The sequence below is a fragment of the Chiloscyllium plagiosum genome, unplaced genomic scaffold, assembly GCF_037043375.1.
Source record: "Chiloscyllium plagiosum isolate Xiang-an unplaced genomic scaffold, Cpla_swu_hap1 HiC_scaffold_7, whole genome shotgun sequence".
Lineage (NCBI taxonomy): Eukaryota > Metazoa > Chordata > Chondrichthyes > Orectolobiformes > Hemiscylliidae > Chiloscyllium > Chiloscyllium plagiosum.
Genome location: NW_028270145.1, coordinates 32752506 through 32771394, shown reverse-complemented (window position 1 = coordinate 32771394; position 18889 = coordinate 32752506). Strand labels below are relative to the sequence as shown.

At 41.8% G+C, this 18889-nt stretch overlaps 1 protein-coding gene across 3 annotated transcripts in view; it reads left to right on the top strand.

The window, feature by feature from the left end:
• The window catches only part of spag16 (sperm associated antigen 16), a 988648-nt gene that overhangs the window by 576470 nt on the left and 393289 nt on the right, over positions 1–18889 (top strand). For all 3 annotated transcript variants that reach the window (XM_043693350.2, XM_043693349.2, XM_087988888.1), the window contains exon 12: positions 12677–12862. In XM_043693350.2, coding sequence (XP_043549285.1) covers positions 12677–12862 — 186 coding nt within the window. The remainder of the gene's footprint in view (positions 1–12676; positions 12863–18889) is intronic.

The window sequence follows — 18889 nt, the reverse complement described above, 5'->3', positions numbered from 1 at the left end:
TTTAATTCTTCCAATGTTTTGTTGATGTGAATAATATCTTGGGATTTTTCACATTCGTAATCAACTAAGTCCTAGATACAGCACTGGGTCTTCTTTGCATGTCCAGCCAATTCAGTTGTCCAATGAGGCTTTCCTAATCTCCCATTTCCATTTTGGAAGCTGCTGCACCCTTTTTGTGAGGATTTGTTTTGAAAGAGACAACTGGCTATGGTTAAACTTAAGGGTCACCACGCCTCAGAGAAGGGGAGAGGCTGAGAAAGAGAATAATCATCTGTTCTGGGATTTGAACTCACGCTGTTGGGATCACTTTGGATTGCAAACTAGCTGTCCAATAATGAGGCGAATATTTTCAATACCAGATTGCTGATGCAAAGAAAGTCAATCCATACTGCTTGATTTCCATTCCAATGTACTTAAAAGCCCCGGAAGCCTGACTTCCAGTTTTGAATTCTGCTTTGAGCCAGTTTATGATAATGATTTCATATTCAATGTTCCCACTCCATAAAAAACAGTCTATGTGCCTCATAAAGATACCATGCCCTCTCGTGGTACCTGTAGAAAATGCCAGGTTCTGCTTTCAGTTGGATGCAATCCAAATTCTAGAGGCATCATTTAGGCTATATATGTGTTTATTTAACTTTGAAAATATCTGTGTTCAATGCCTCTTTGGAGGATGAAGAAATACTTTCCTTTTGAGCTGATCTCCCTGAGAAATGCAGCTTTAATATCACTTGATTTACATTCTCAAGTATTTATTACTAACAAATGCAAAGAACGAAAATTGCTTTTCCTGTTGTATTTGATTTTTCTCTTAAGTCTTCCTTTGAAACCTTGGACACTAATGTTACTTTAGCCATACAAGTCCCATGCATATCCATCTATGTGGTAGGACTAACTGACTTCTATCTGGCACCCTGTGTACACCACAAATTGTCTCCATCTTTGTGAATCATGCTGTTTGGTATCTTTTATCAATTTTATCAATTTATCAACTTGTGATTTGATCTGCTCGTCACTGTTAATGTTTATCAATTGTAGGGGCTTTCCCAGCCTATACCATATTCCTTGACATTGTTAAGTTGCACCCTCTATCTTATCTACTACTCTCTTCTTGGACTGATATTATTTAATCCCACCTTCCTAATTATTAGATTCCTTTCAAACATTCATGACCTCTTTCAAGGGACATGTTTACTTCCAGAGCCCCTGTCCATCACTATTTTCTTGCCTTCCATTTTTGTACTTTGTGTGCCCAATCCATAGCCTTCATATTTTCCAGTGGCAATCTCTGCTCCACTCATAATAGTTTTATTTCTCCATTGATTAGCCCTTTTTGGTAAATATTTGACTCAAGAACCCACTTTTCAAGTTGTTGTTTGAGACCAACAGCCTCATTTTGCTTATCAGAACTGACCTGTCCTTCTTCAGATAAACTGTCCATTGGAACAATGTTCAATTTATGGCAATGAAAAGTATCTGGTTTCTGACTACTTTCTCTAACTTCTTTAGAATGTGCAACTAGAGAATCCATAATAAGCTACATTGAAGAATGTATCCTTACAGTCTAATTGATGTTCAATTATTGTTTTTGTCATCCTTATCAGTATCTTTTCCAAGGCTTCTCCACTCGTTAAGTCACTGTCTTTTATACTGAATTGGTTTTCAATGGTATCCCATTATGCCTTAAGGCTCACTAAGTTCTTTGAGACTTTGGCTTTAATGAAAGCTTCTTTGTCTGCTGGCAGTACGTTCAAATACTCAATAAAAATAGAGCGAATTATAATCCTACCCAACCTGGAGGCTAATTACTTATTGAAACATGAGGATTTCTGCAAAAAAAACTGATAAAGATAATATCTTCTGACCATCTTCAGTGAATTTCCCTGTTACCGTGCCTGAGGACTAATGGCTGTTGTGATGCAGTAAAGGAGTGAAGATATGTGTGCCTGTCCTCCAACCCCTCACGGTACTGGAGTTGGCTTTCCATGCAACCACCAGCTGTCCATGGAGGAAGCCAGATGTTCACAGTATCCACTGTACTTCATGAGGCTTTTACATCTCATAAACCTTTCTGTTGCTACTCCACTCCCCTTACATGTTTGATCAGACACAGATGTCTAGGCATCCCCATGGGAGTTCCCAATCTTCTCCTTCAAGGATCAGACTCCACTCCTTGTAGGGAGTGATTACATGGATGCCGGCACCATGCAACCCATACATACTCTATCTGCCCTGTTACAGGCTACAATCTCCTCTAATAAGCAAAAATTGGGTAATGAGTGAATTTACAGTGGGTGGTAACTTCAGACCTAGCTGATGCAGTTGCTTGTGCAGGTGCCTGTGAGGAAACGTTTGTGAAGAGTTCTGAGGGACTGAGGAGTCAGCACAGAGGACTTGCAGGGTTATTATGTGAGAGGGACAGTGAGAGAAAGAAGGTATTACTTACAATAGTGAGAGTGGCCTTGCTGTGAGGTGGGTTCAGTAGTAGAAATAGAGTGAGTATAAGTTAACAAGGCAAAGAGTGTGGCATTTACCTTGGCAGAGTGGAGAAGGACATTGATCTTCTTTCTGCATTACTGGCCATTCCTCTGCTCTATGCAGGCTGTGCTAGCATGTTTAGTCATCTCACACCAGCCTGGCAAGGTCTGGTGGTGTGGTCTCCTTTGCCAGCAAGAGGATACCTCTCGTGGGCGGCACGATGGCACAGTGGTTAGCACTGCTGCCTCACAGTGCCAGAGACCCGGGTTCAATTCCCGATTCAGGCGACTGACTGTGTGGAGTTTGCACATTCTCCCCGTGTCTGCGTGGGTTTTACATCTCATAAACCTTTCTGTTGCTACTCCACTCCCCTTACGTGTTTGATCAGACACAGATGTCTAGGCATCCCCATGGGAGTTCCCAATCTTCTCCTCCGGGTGCTCCGGTTTCCTCCCACAGTCAAAAAAGATGTGCGGGTCAGGTGAATTGGCCATGCTAAATTGCCCGTAGTGTTAGGTTAAAAAAGGGGTAAATGTAGGGGTGTGGGTGGGTTGCGCTTCGGCGGGGCAGTGTGGACTTGTTGGGCCGAAGGGCCTGTTTCCACACTGTAAGTAATCTAATCTAATCTAATCCTTAATACTGGCCTATCTACTAGGACCTCCAGGTCCCTTTTTGAGAAACCTGATGCTATTTTCCCCATCTCTGCCATGTTCTGAAACTGTCCATCAATGAGAAGTTCAACTTCAGAATACCAGTGCTCATTGGATAGACAGTGGTCTTTTAAAGATAGTTTGAAAGTGAGGATGCCAGTTGGGCAGATATCCACTGAGTAGCGAGTTGTTCCAGGAATTGAGTATGGCAGAAATCCAATATGAGAGACCTTTAGAGGTGAAATAGATTAACAATGCAGTGTGTTTGGTAAAATATGGCAAGAAGGGTAGCAAAAAACCCTTCACAAATCTCGCACAATTTGGATTTCGCCAAAAATAAAGTGTATGATTCAGTACAAAATTGCTTTATTACCTCTAGATCAGTTACTGTAATGTAAAATTATTAGCGCAACATTGTTAGTGAACTTATTTGCAAAGTGTTATCTCAAGGTTAATGCTGTCTAAACCCAGTCCGACTAACTTTTGATAGACGTATCTTTCAAAAGGTTTAGACCTATCAAGTTGCAAATTTTGGAATTTAAGATTTCCATTATTAATCTGTTTTAAATTGTCAAAATTGATCTTGCACAGAAGTTTACCTCTCACTGCAACTCATCATTAAAGAAGACATTCCATTAAATAATTAATTCTGCTTCTCTTGTTAATCGACATGAGGGTGGCATGGTGGCTCAGTGGTTAGCACTACTCCTCACAGCGCCAGGAACCTAAGTTCAATTCCAGCTTCGGGTGACTTCCGTGTGGAGTTTGCACATTCTCCTCGTGTCTGAGTGGGTTTCCTCCGGATGGTTCGGTTTCCTCCTACAATCCAAAGATGTGCGGGTTAGGTGAATTGGCCATGCTAAATTGCCCATAATGCTCAGGGATGTGTAGGTTAGATGCATTAGTTAGGGTAAATATAGGGGAATGGGTCTGGGTGTGATACTCTTCGGAGGGTTGGTGTGGACTTGTTGGCCTAATAGCCTGTTTCCACACTGGAAACTATGAACATAAATATGTAGGCCAGTTTTTAAAATAATCCTGGCCAGTGACTCTCCAGTGCAACCAAACACTTGGACCTTTTTATTAATTTTAAAAGCTTCCATCTGCTGCGTGAGGACTGCAAAAGGAATTACAACAACAGCGGCACATTGGCTCACTGATTAGCATGGCTGCCTCACAATGCAAGCGACCTGGATTCGATTTCACACTCTGTGGAGTTTGCACATTCTTCTCGTGTCCGTGTGGGTTTCCTCCAGGTGCTCAGTTTCTTCTCATAGTGCAAAAATGTGCCGGTTAGGTGAATTGGCCAAGCTAAATTGCCCACAGTGTCCAGGGATGTGCAGGCTAGGTGGATTAGCCATGGGAAATGCACGATTACAGGGATAGGGTAGGGAAGGGTGGGTCTAGGTGAGATGCTTTCGGAGGGTCGATCTGGACTTGATAAACCAAATGGCTTGCTTCCACACTGTGGGGATTCTATGATTCTCTGAAGAACAACAATCAAAAGCTTGATCATAAAGCTAGGTTTTAAGAATTTTCTTAAAAGAAGAAAACAAGAGGGAGCGATGGAATATTGTGGACAGGGACTTCCAGAGTTTGGGATCTAGACAAATGACAGAACAGTCACCAATTGTAGTGCAGTTGTAATTGTGATTTCACAACAGGCTAAAATTATAGTGCAGCAATCTTAGAAGGTAGTAGAAATTGAGTGCGGGAAAGCCATGGAAGGATTTGAAACCTGCGATGTGAATTATAAAATCAAAGATGTTTCTGAAAAATCTGGGAATTATCACAAGGTCAATCTTACAAAATTCCAACACTCTAAATTACAAACTGTCCAACACATTGAGAGAAAAGTTAGGTTTGTGGGTAGCACGGTGGCTCAGTGGTTAGCACTGCTGCCTCACAGCGCCAGGGACCCGGGTTCAATTCCCGTCTCGGGCAACTGTCTGTGTGGGGTTTGCACATTCGTCCCCTGTCTGTGTGGATTTCCTCCTGGTGCTCCGGTTTCCTCCCACAGTCCAAAGATGTGCAGGTTGGGTGAATTGGTCATGCTAAATTGTCCATAGTGTTAGGTGCATTAGTCAGGGGGAAATGGGTCTGGATGGGTTGCTCTTCGGAGGGTCAGTGTGGACTTGTTGGGCCGAAGGGCCTGTTTCCACACTGTAGGGAATCTAATCAAATATTTAAAAAAGGTTTATCGCTCCTTGATTATCATGTGATAGTCTAAAACAACCTGCCTTTATTTGATTAAACCCTTAATTTGTTTTGATTATGCCTACATGAAAGTGCTAAATGCTAAATGCAGAATTAATTAACCTGACATAATTTCTTTCACCAATTTTGATCTGAGTTTAATAAAAATGTAGTTTAAAAATGTTGAAAATGTTTGGCTATTAGTTTCCTTATTCTTGCACTCAAGAAGGTGACTCGACATAGGATTAATGTAGGAACATGGAACCTTTCTCTAATGTAGCAATATTATTGTGGTTCAGTTTCATTCATAAACTGTAGGTGTCGCTGGCTGGGCCAGCATTTATTGCCCATCTCTACTTGCCCATGAGAAGATGGTGAGTTGCCTTCTTGAACTGCTGCAGTCTATTTGGTTTAGGTACGCAAAAATGCCATTAGGGAAGGAGTACCAGGATTTTTACCCAGTGACAATGAAGGAATAACAATATATTTCCACATCAGGATGGTGTGTGGATCAGAGAGGAACATGCACCTGGAGATGTTCCCATGTATCTGTTGCCCTTGACCATCTAGGCTGTCATGGTTTTGCGTTTGGAAGGGGTCATCTGAGGAACTTTGGTAAAATTCTGAAGTACATCTGGTCAATGGTACACACAGCTGGTGCTAAGCATAAATGGTGGAGACATTCAATGTCAGTGGATGTGGTGTCAATCAAGTGGGCAGCTTTGTCTTGCATAGTGTCAAGTGTCATCAATGTTTTTGAAACTACACTCATCCTCACTAGTGTATACCATCACACTGTTGACTTCTGCCTTGGAGATATTACACTGGGTTTGGGAGTCAGGAGGTAAGTTACCCACTGCAGGATTCCTAGCCTCTTGCCAGCTCTTACAGCCATAAGATTTATATGGCTAGTCCTGTTCAGTTTCTGATCCAAGATAACATTCAGAATGTTGAAAGTGGAGAATTCAAAGATGACAATGCCATTGAGTGTCAAGGGCTGATGGTTAGATACTCTCTTGTTGGAGATGATCACTGTTTGGCAGTAGTCTGGTACAAATGTCATTTGCCACTTGTCATCCCAAATATTGGTTAATTTTGCTGTACTTGGACATGGACAGATGAAAAATCTGAGTTGTGAATAGAGATGAATGTTATGCAATAATTGGCAAATATTCCCATTTCTGACCTTATTGTGAAGGGTATGTCATTGATAAAGACCACTGGGGACCAAAGATGTAGCAAAAGAACTGAATTGATACTTGGCATCAGTTTTCATGGTGGAGGGCACCATTAGCATACCAGAACTTCAAGAGAATCAGGTAGGCAGAGATGAGTGTAGTAGCATCGCTAAGGAGAAAGTGCTGGAGAAGCTGAGAGGACTACACTCCAAGGTTCAGAAGGAGATTGCAGAGGCGTTAATGGTGATCTTTCAAGAATCTCTAGAGTCAAGGAGGAGCCCAGAGAATTGGAAAATCCCTATTGTAACACCCCTGTTTAAGAAGGGATGGAGGCAGAAGACAGGGCATTATAGAGAGGTTGACCTGAGCTCATTCATTGCTAAGAATTTAGAGTCCATTAAGGATGAGATTGCGGAGTACTTGGAATGCATGCTAAATTGAGCTGAGTCATCATGGCTTTGTCAAGGGTGGTTGTCCCTGATAAATCTGTTAGAATTCTTTGGCGAGGTAATGTGAGAGCCAGTGAACGTGATGCATTTGAAATTCCAGAATGTCTTTGACAAGGTGCCAGACAAGAGGCTGCTAAATAAGATAAGAGCCCATGCTTGCTGGGGCAAGCTACTGGCATGGGTAGAGGATTGGTTGATTTGCAGAAGACAGAAAATAGAGATAAGGGAGTCTTTTTGCAGAATAGAAGCTGGTCACTAGTGGAGTTCCACGAGTGGAGTCAGTGTTTGGATCATATGGTACACATTAACGATCTGGACGAAGGAACAATAAGACACTGCGGGCATTGTTGCTAAGTTTGCAGATGTCACAAAGATAGGTGAAGGGGCAGGTAGTTTTGAGGAAGCAAGGAGGCTGCAGAAGGGCATGGACTGGCTAGGACAGTGGGCAAAGGGGTGGCAGATGGAATGTGAGAAAGTGTAAGTTATGCATTTCAGTAGCAAGAATAGAGACGCAGACTGTTTTCTAAATGGGGAAAGGCTTTGGAAATTTGAAGCACCAAGGGGATTAGGCATCCTAGTTCAGGATGTTCATCAGGTTAACATGAACGTTCAGTTGGCAGTTAGAAGACAATGCAATATTAGCATTCATTTTGAGAAGGCTAGAATACAAGAGCAAAGATATGTTGCTAAGGTTGTATAAAGGTCTGGGAGAAAGTGAGCACTGCAGATGCTGGGGATCAGAGTCGAAGAGTGTGGTGCTGGCAAAGCACAGCCGGTCATGCTGACTGGTGACACCAAAATTGGAGGTGTCGTGGACAGCAAGGAAGGTTACCTCAGATTACAACAGGATTTTGATCAGATGGGCCAATGGACTGAGAAGTGGCAGATGGAGTTTAATTCAGATAAATGCGAGGTGCTGCATTTTGGGAAAGCAAATCTTAGCAGGACTTGTATACTTAATGGTAAGGTCCGAGGGAGTGTTGCTGAACAAAGAGACCTTGGAGTGCAGGTTCATAGCTCCTTGAAAGTGGAGTCGGAGGTAAGTAGGGTAATGAAAAAGGCATTTGATATGCTTTCATTTATTGGTCAGAGTATTGAGTACAAGAGTTGGGAGGTTATGTTGCAGCTGTACAGGGCATTGGTTAGGCCACTGTCAGAATATTGCATGCAATTTTAATCTCCTTCCTATCGGAAAGATATGAAACTTGAAAGGTTTCAGAAAAGATTTACAAGAATGTTGCTAGGGTTGAAGGATTTGAGCTATAGGGAGAGGTTGAATAGGCTGGGGCTATTTTCCCTGGAGCGTCAGAGGCTGAGGGGTGACTTTATAGAGGTTTATAAAATCATGAGGAGTATGGATAGGATAAATAGACAAAGTCTGTTCCTGGGATGGGGGAGTCCAGAACTAGAGGGCATAAGTTTAGGGTGAGAAAAGAAAGATATAGCAGAGACCTAAGGGGGCAATCTTTTCACGCAGAAGGTGGTTCATGTATGGAATGAGCTGCCAGGGGAAGTGGTGGAGGCTGGTACAATTACAACATTTAAAAGGCATTTGGATTGGGTAAAAGAATAGGAAGGGTTTGGAGGGATATGGGCAGGGTGCTGGCAGGTGGGACCAGATTGGGTTGGAATATCTGGTCAGCGTGAACCAGTTGGACCGAAGGGTCTGTTTCCATGCTGTACATCTCTATGGCTCTATGACTGTAATATTCAGAGTCCTGGATAAAGTGGATATGGAGAAGATGTTTTCATTAATAAGAGAGACTAGAGCCTAAGGACGTAGTTTTGGCATGAAGGAATGGCCTTTTAGAATTGAAATAGAAGGCATTCCTTCAGCCGGAGGGTGGTGAATCTATAGAACTCATTTCCACAGAAGGTTGTGGAGACCAAGTCATCGAGTGTATTTAAGACAGAGATCGATAGGTTCTTAATTAATAAGGGGATTCATGGTTACAGAGAATGACAGGAGAATTGGTTTGAGAAACATAACAGCCAAGAACAAATGGTGGAGCGAATGTGATGGACGGAAAGGCCTAAGTCTTCTCCTATGTCATATTGTCTTGTAGCCTTGGACACTATGCTGAGGGGCCCCAGTAGCAAAGTCCTAGAACTGAAGTAATTAACCTTTTAACAATCATCTTCCGTTGTGTTAGGTATGATTCCAACCAACAGAAAAGCCAGCTGTTATATTTGGGATTCTTGATGCCATATTCGGTCAAATGCAGATTTGATGTCAAGGGCAATCATTCTCACCTCGCTTCTGGAATTCAGCTCCTGTATCCATTTTTTAACTAAGGTTGTAATGAGATCAGGAGCTAAGTGACTGGCAGAACAAAAATTGAGCCTGAGTGTGCAAGTTATTGCTAAGCAAGTGTTGCTTGATAGCATTGTTGATAGCACTTTCCATTAATTTGCTGATGATCAAGAGTAGATTGCTGGGGTGGTATTTGGCAGGGTTGGATTCATCTTGCTTTTTATGTGCAGGATGGACATGGGCAATTTTCCACATTGTCGAGTAAATGGCAGTGTTGTAACTGAAATGGAACAATTTGGCTTGGGGTGCAGCAAGTTCTTGAAAACAAATCTTCTGTACTTTTTGTCAGAATATTGTCAAGGTTCATAGGTCTTGCGGTATTTAGTGGCTCCAGATATTTCTTGACATCGTGTTGAGCGAATTGAATTGGCTGAACTCTGACATCTGAATGTCTGGGACTTATGGAGGAGGCCAAAGTGGATCTGATGAAAATTGTTGCAAATGCTTAGCTTTTGCACTGATATGCTGAGGTCCCCATTATTGAGGATGTGAGTATTTATGGAGCCTCCTCCTCCATTCAGTTGTTTAATTGTCCACCATGTTCATGACTGAATGTGGTAGAACTGAAGAACTTTGGTCTGTTGGTATGAGATTGCTTAATTTTGCCTATCATTTTCTGCTTATGCTGTTTTACATGCAAGTAGTCCTGTTTTTTCTTGAGCTTTACTAGGTTCGCAACACTTTTTTTTCATTGTGCAAAGACTTTATTGTATATTTTTTCCACCATTAGGAAAACACCAATGTGGCTAATGAAACATTAGCAAGCAAAGCCTGTTAAGGGCAATTCTATGATCTAAAAAGTGAGGGAGACGGGTAGGGACGGAAGGAGGGACTAAATCGAAATGGAGTTGGAGGAGGAAATAAAGCACTGTATCCCCTGTAGCGCCCACTTCTCCCTAAAGGCATCATAAGCATTGGTGGATACTGAGTGCTGCTTCTCCAGGGACACCCAGCTTGAATGTAACTGTGGAAAAGGGTCAGGCAATCAGCAGAAATGCCCCCATCCAAATCCATCACTTGGATCTATTTATTGCTAGCCTAGCCGGGCCCAGGAGCAGACCTGTGAGCAGACCTGCCCACACCTCTCCTGACCGGGTATCTAAAGACCAGGAGTATGGGGCAGAAATGCAACCAAAAACACAACAGAAGATTTTTCAAATAACTAAAAAGGGAGTGCAAATGCCCACAACCAATATATACAGGTTCCATAGAGTCCACAGCACCGTAAAATAAACAGTTTAGCAGGAAGTCCATGAACTGCCACAATATCCAGTTATAGGGGACTGTCATGTGCAACACCCTGAACCACAGGTCCCCAATGGAAAGGGGGAGGACTCTCATGTAGAGAGCCCTCCACTAGTGATCCCTGTGCCCAGTGGCAAATACTCACATCAAGGCAGTGGACATAAGAGTTGAGGTAGATGGTGTGCAGACCAGCAATCATACAGGAAACACCATTTTGACTCAAAACACATATTCAGAAAGTGGCTCAGATTGTGGGGTGCAGGGGCCTAAGGGACATTCAGGATCTTGGGGTCATAGTGAAATGGACAGCATGGTGGCTCAGTGGTTAGCACTGCTGCCTCACAACGCCAGTGACCTCAATTCCAGCTTCAGGCTATGTGGAGTTTGCAGATTCTCCACATGTCTGCATGGATTTCCTCTGGGTGCTCCAGTTTCCTCCCACAATCTGAAGATATGCAGGTTAGCTGAATTGGCCGTAGTGTTCAGGAATGTGTAGGCTAGGTGCATTAGTTTGGAGAAATGTAGAGTAATAGGTGTAGGGGAATGGGTCAGGGTGGGATACTCTTCAGAGGGCAGGTGTGGACTTGTAGGGCCAAATGGCCTGTTTCCACGCTGTAGGGATTCTAATTCTAATTTGATCTGAGTAGGGCTACGTACTGACGGGGTTCCACAATGCACCTGAGCACCTTCCAACTGGTGTATGACTTTGGGTCGAGCACCGTACCTTACAGGTTCTGTTTACTCTTGGATATCAATAATCCAAGGCTGTTCCCAGAAGGGGATATACCCAATTGATGTTTATTGAAACAATGTTCTCTACAAAATACTACAATGATAGTAATATGTCACAAGCTTACCCATATAATGCTTACCATTGCAAGTGACTCAGTTTACAGGAATCTTTCCAAAGATCAGACTCAAACAGGTCACTGAATTACAGAACTGACTCGAGGTATGTGGTCTACTAATGTTTCTAACATGGATGAGGTACGGTTGGCAGCGTAACACAGATTTGCGGGTTTACTATTGAATAAAGTATGAATATCTTATTAAATATTTATTGAGGATTCACAACTTCCTGTTTGCAATTGTGAAATTTCTTGTTAGATTTTCTATTTTGATTTGTATGACTTGGAAATGAAATAGAAAGATAATTAGATTTGTCTAAAGATTGAACAGGCTGGCCCTCTTCTTTTTCGAAAGAGAAGGTAGAAGGGTGATCTAATGGTTGTTTTCAATATAATGAAGATGTTTGATAAAGTAATTTGGTGAAACGTTGGAAGATTAGAAGGTGGCTCATGTGGAAGATAAGAACATTGGTGGACCATTTAAGTCAAAAAAACCCTTTCCATATATTTTATTTTGTAAACATATTCTGTGTGCTGTTTTTGAAGGGAGTAATCAAGGGTTGTTTTAAAACATTTTCCCTGTCATCTTACATCAATTCAAAAAGTCCCGGAAATCTTCAGACAAAAAAATCCTAATATTGTTCTTTTCATCAAGTGCTTCTCTTGAAGCAGTATGACACTTTGCCTATTACCTAACCTATTACAGGAGATTTCCTTCAGGAAATGTACCAGCATCAGGACCTGAGCAGACTGACAATTTTTGGACTTGTTTCAAAATACAAATTACAATATGAGATTTTTTTTAAAATTGCTTCCCTGCTGCACTATTATTCTTTTAATCTGGAAAAGACATTTGATTAAAAAATGTTTTAATCAAAGTAAGTGTTCTAAATTAGACCTGAATCTACAAAGCAAAATACACCAACTTTTTTTTATTTCATTGACTTAAAACTCAAGGATATGACTTGGGTATGTCTTGGTAAAGGTTTCTCAATGGAAATGCTCAATTATAGAATTAGGATTTTTAATTTAAAAATTTAGTTATGTTTTGAGACAGTCTTGTATTTAATATCAGCTTGTAAATATTGATTCATCCTCTAATGTTCATATCTTCTTGTATATTATTATTCTGCGAACTCCTGATATTAATGGAATTGTGGACATCTGCATCTAATCTGTATAACAACATGTCAGAACTTGAATGTTTAAGGCCAATCGCTGTTCCAAATTCTGATTGAAGTATAAAAGAACGCAACAGACATAATGAACAAAACATATGAAAACCATAATGTGGTGCTATGATTTCCTTTTTCTGCAGTGGAAATATGCTAGCTACCACCAGTGGAGACAAAACAGTGAAGATTTGGGATTTTGCGAAGGTTGAATGTGCATTCACATTTACTGGCCATCTTCATGCTGTCTGGGGCTGCTCATGGCACAGCTGTGGTGACTTTATAGCATCTTGTTCCATGGATAACACTATTAAGATCTGGGATATAAACAGGTAAGGAAATATTTTTCTTATTTAGGTATAGCTCAGTTTTCACATTGGATGTTACTGACAACTACAAGTAATCACTCAATGATTTGGTAGGATAACATCAGCATGCATCAACAACGAAGCTTACACTTGGTCTTGGTGTCTACCATTAACTCGATCTCACATGAGTATGCATTCAAGTACAAACATCAAAGTCTTTGTATGAAAACCAACAAAGAAAATTGAGGCAAGGCATTGTTTGCAAAGGTTTCAACTGAATATTTGTTGAGCACTGAAATTTTGCTCGTGATTCATATGCAGCTCTCTTATGATGACCAACTTGCAAACACTTCAAATTATTCATCTTTGAATCATAAGGTAGATATTGTCAGAAAATGGCATTTCCCACCTCACCACCAGAGAGTCAGCAGGTAACACATCTAAGCCAAAACTAACTGTCCTGCAGCCATTTAATGCCCCAAAGTGGCATTAAATGCCCTACCTAGTTGGACATGAGATTTTGGCCCTGACTCAGGAATAATCTTATCTCAAAGAAAAGGGGTCAGCAGGATTGGCCATCACCTTTGTAGTCTCAACAGGGCCAGGAGTAGTATTGGCCAAATTCAGATGCCCAGAGGACCCCCATCAGTCAAGCCAGTCGGTATCTCTCCCTTTTAGTCTTTCTGTTTGAAGTTTTCCTGACTCTGTACAGGAATGTTATTCCATGGGGCCACAGTGCACTCTGGCAGACAGTCACTGAATTATAACTGCCGTCAACTTTGGAATTAAAAGTTCAATATTGAATTGAATTTATTGTCACGTGTACCGAGGAACAGTGAAAAGCTTTGTCTCGCGAGCAATACAGGCAGATCACATAGTTAAATAGCATAGATAGGTAAATTATAGGTAAACAGCAGCAAAAACCAAAACATTGGTACAGGCGAATGCTAAGAGTTTGTGAGTCCATTCAGTATTCCAACAACAGTAGGGTCGAAACTTTTTCAAAACCAGTTGATGCATGTGTTCAGGATTCTGTACCTTCTCCCCGATGGTAGAGGTTGTAGAAAATCATTGCCAGTGTGGGATGGATCTTTGAGAATGCTGGCAGCCTTTCCTTGACAGCGGGCCAGGAAGGTGGATTCTATAGTTGGGAGGTTGGCCTTTGTGATTATCCGGGCCAAGTTCATCACTCTCTGTAACCGTCTCTGATCTTGAATGGTACAGTTGCCAATCAAGTGACATCCAGACAGAATGCTCTCGATGGCGTACCTATAAAAGTTGGCAAGGGGATTCACTGTCATGCCAAATTTTCTCAGCTGCCTGAGGAAGAAGAAATGTTGTTGGGCCTTTGTAACCAGTACATCCACATGAAGAGTCCAAGAAAGCTTGTTTCAGACGACCTCTCCCAGGAGCTTGACACTCTCCACTCGTTCCACCTCTGTGCCGTTAATGTGGAAGGGGACATGAGTAACATCCCACCAAAAGTCAATAATGAGTAACTTGGTTTTGCCAGCATTGAGAGCTAGGTTGTTATCTGTGCACCATTTCTCCAGGTCTTCCACCTCCCATCTGTAGTCTGTTTCATTGTGATCTGAGATTCGACCGACTATGGTGGTGTCATCAGCAAACTTGTAAATGGCATTAGTCTGGTATTTGGTGATGCAGTCATGGGTATACATTGAGTACAGTAGGGGGCTGAGTACGCACCGCTGGAGGGCTCCCATGTTGAGCGTTAGTGAGGATGAAATATTGTACCGAATCTTCACTGATTGTGGCCTATGGGTCAGGAAACTGAGGATCAATTGTAGAGATCACTAAGTTTAGTAATCAGTCTCGAGGGGATAATAGTGTTGAAGGCTGAACAGTAGGATTCTTACATGGCTGTTCTTGGTGTCAAGATGTTCTCGGGGGGAGTGAAGGGCAAGTGCTATGGCATCTGACGTGGATCTGTTGGTCTGATAGGCAAATTGGTGTGGGTCAAGAGTAGTGAGGAGGCTGGAGTTGATTAGTGCCATGACCAGCCTTTCAAAGCACTTCATGACCACCGAAGTTAGGGCCACTGGGCAGTAGTCATTGGGACATGCTGCATGAGCCTCCTTAGGCACAGGGATGATGTTGACCCTCTTTAAAAAGGCAGGGACAGTGGCCTGCTGCAGGGAGAGGTTGAAGATGCCTGAGAAGACCTCTACCAATTGATCTGTGCATGCTCTGATTACACGGCCTGGTACTCCGTCCAGTCCCATTGCTTTCCTTGGATTCACATGAAGGAAAACTGATCCAATCTCTCATGCAGTGACTGTTGGGTACGTTCATCAGGACTTGTCAGAATAGGTGTGACCTCTCCACTGGATATGCTTATAAGTACGTCACTGATTGTCATGATACTTTGGACACTTCTATCGAATCTTTGTTCAACCGTCTCTTCTCAAAGAAGCATAAACTCAGTATCTGCAATCTACCCATATTAGATGAAGTCTTCCTTCCTAAAGTGTCATGTTCAGCATCAAATACAATACTCCAACTGAGGTCAAATCAGTGTTGTAATTCCGAGATGTGCTGTTTTCCACATCATAAGAACTTTGCTAATCAGAAAGAGAAGAGTGGTAAAGAAGGATAGAATAAATCAGTCAACGTTAAATTAAATACTGATACCTCATCATCTTTATTTGCACCCCTGTAACAAAATTATTCCTTCTGAAAAGAGACCCAGAAGATGAAAAGTTTAGAACTTTTAATTCAACCCTGCACTTTCAACTCTTGTGCTTGAGGAGCTGGTGGACAGAATTTTATTCCCCCAGTGAAAGTCTCAGACATTGACTGGGATATGAAAGCTTAAGTCACTCTTTCTGGGAACCCCTTCCATTAGAACAAACCTATTGGACACTTGATAGGCCACAGTCAGTTGAAGGATTCTACAATTTGCCCGTCGATTAGGATTACTAACCAATCAGAGACCAGCAGCTCTTTTGAACAGCAGTATCTATGGAGAGGGCTAGCTGCTGCTGGAAAGACATCCACCAGAGTTCCATGACCCAGGTCACATGTGAAGAATGGTGGAATGCTGGATTTGGAGTTACAGGGGAAGAGTTATAGTTGTATAGGAATCATTAGCAAAGTCACGGTGGCTTTCGGTACAGCCCTTCCTTGTCCACTACTTTGAATGAGGAGTCCCAGGGTGCCAGTAGGTAAACATGCCAAGAATTCTTTATCATATAGTGAGCCATCCACCTGCCACGAGGTTAATAATAATAGTGGCTGCGTGAGGGCCTTAACTGACTGATAGGTGTAGGGAATGCTGGATGATTAAAGAAATTCAGAGTTTGATTAAGAAAAAGAAGGAAGCAGATGTCAGGTAGATCAAATGAATCCTTAGAAGAGTATAAAGGCAGTAGGAGTATACTTAAGCGATTAGTCAGGAAGGCAAAAAGGAACATGAGATAGCTTTGGCAAGTAGAGTTAAAGAGAATTCAAAGTGTTTTTACAAATATATTAAGGACAAAAGGGTAACTGGGGAGAGAATAAGGCCCTTCAAAGATCAACAAGGCGGCCTCTGTGTGGAACCGCAAGAGATGGGGGAGATACCAAACAAGTATTTTGCATTAGTGTTTACTGTGGAACAGGACATGGCGGATATAGAATGTGGGGAAATAGATGGTGACATCTTGAAAACTGTCCATATTACAGAGGAGGAATTGCTGAATGTCTTGAAACATATAAAAGTGGATAAATCCCCAGGACCCTGTGGGAAGCTAGGGAAGTGATTGCTGGGCCCTTTGCTGAGATATTTGTATCATCGATAGTCACAGGTGAGGTGGCAGAAGACTGGAGGTTGGCTAATGTGGTGCCACTGTTTAAGAAGTATGGTAAGGACAAGCCAGCGAATTATACACCAGTGAGCCTGACGTCAGTGGTGGGCAAGTTCTTGGAGGAAACCCTGAGGGACTGGATGTACATGTATTTGGAAAGGCAAGGACTGATTAGGGATAGTCAACATGGTTTTGTGCGTGGGAAGTCATGTCTCATGAACTTGGTTGAGTTTTTTTGAAGAAGTAACGAAAAGGATTGATGAGGGTAAAGTGGTGGACGTGATCTATATGCACTTCAGTAAAGCGTTCGAAAAGATTCCCCATGGGAGACTGGTTGGCAAAGTTATATATCATGGAATACAGGGAGAACTAGCCATTTGGATATAGAACCGGCTCAAAGGTAGAAGACAGAGGGTGGCGGTGGAGGGTTGTTTTTCAGGCTGGAGGCCTGTGACCAGTGGAGTGCCACAAGGATCTGTGCCGGGTCACTTTTCATTATTTATCTAAATGGTTTGGATGTGGGAATAAAGGAAATAGTTAGTAAGTTTGCAGATGTTACCAAAATTGGAAGTGTAGTGGACAGTGAAGAAGGTTACCTCAGATTACAATGGTATCTTGATCAGATGGGCCAATGGGCTGAGAAGTGGCAGATGGCGTTTAATTTAGATAAATGTGAGGTGCTGCATTTTGAGAAAGCAAGTCTTATACACTTAATGGTAAAGTCTTAGGAAGTGTTGCTGAACAAATAGACCTTGGAGAGCAGGTTCATAGCTCCTTGAAAGTGGAGTCGCAGATAGATAGGATAGTGAAGAAGGTGTTTGGTATGCTTTCTTTTATTGGTCAGAGTATTGAGTACAGGAATTGGGAGATCATGTTGCGGCTGTGCAGGACATTGGTTAGGCCACTGTTGGAATATTGCGTGCAGTTCTGGTCTCCTCCCTATTGGAAGGATGTCGTGAAACTTGAAAAGTTTCAGAAAAGGATGTTGCTAGGGTTGGAAGATTTGAGCTATAGGGAGAGGTTGAATAGGCTAGGGCTGTTTTCCCTGAAGCATTAGAGGCTGTGAGGTGACCTGGTAGAGTTTTACAAAATCATGAGGGGCATGGATAGGATAAATAGACAAAGTCTCTCCCTTTGGTGGGCGAGTCCAGAACATTTGTGCATAGGTTTGACGTGAGAGGGGAAAGGGGAAAGGGACCTAAGGGGCAACCTTTTTACACAAAGGATGGTACATGTATGAAATGTGTTGCCAGAGGAAGTGGTGGAGGCTATTACAATTGCAACATTTTAAAAGCATCTGGATGGGTATATGAATAGAAAGGGTTTGGAGGAATATGGGGCAGGTGCTGGCAGGTGGGACGAGATTAGATTGGGATATCTGGTTGGCATAGATGAGTTGGACCAAAGGGTCTGTTTCTGTGCTGTAAATCTCTATGACTCTATGAGTCTATGACTTTAACCATGGGCCTTCCCACCACAGACTTGTTTGGAGTGAAGATGGGATGGTGATGGATTCCCCAGCCATAACCGTACGCCTGATTAAATGGCCTCATTTCAACATACATGTGAAGGAGGATCACACAAGATTTCACCTAGAGTGTGCAATAGCTTTATCAGCACAAGGTTGTGTTTGCCTATTGATAATAAATGAAAAGGTATTCCATGAGATTGTGTACAGGAATGGACAGGTTTAGTTGATCTACATTCGATTTGCACAAGAAAATTTCTAACAAAACACAGTGGCAAATAAATCGATATTTTTTCCTGCTTTAAAATTTATGATTGTCTTGGCCATTAACAACAAGCATTTTGGACCTATGTGAATGGTGAATAGCAGAAGCTAACAATGAATAAGAAATTTTGTGAATTCATGTATCCCCTTTAAAACACTACAAACTAAGGTGTAAATCTTATCTCAATTGATATTGTTAGTTCTCAATTCATATATATTGAGTGCAAAAAATGCTTTCATAAAATATCTCTAAAAATGCATTAACTGGCTGCATTACAACAGAAGAATTGCTAACGTCAATACTTGACTCAATGAGAATGAAATTCTTTTTGAGAGGAAACACATTTATCTTTTTATTGCAAATTACTTTGTTGAAAAACTGACCTTAATACTGAAGAGTGTTTCCTTGATTGTTAGACTGATTACTAATGGTTTTCATTTCCTTCTTATTAACATTTATATTAATTTTTAATTCAGTTGTGTTACATGTTCAAAATTGTGTTTGTATCTGAC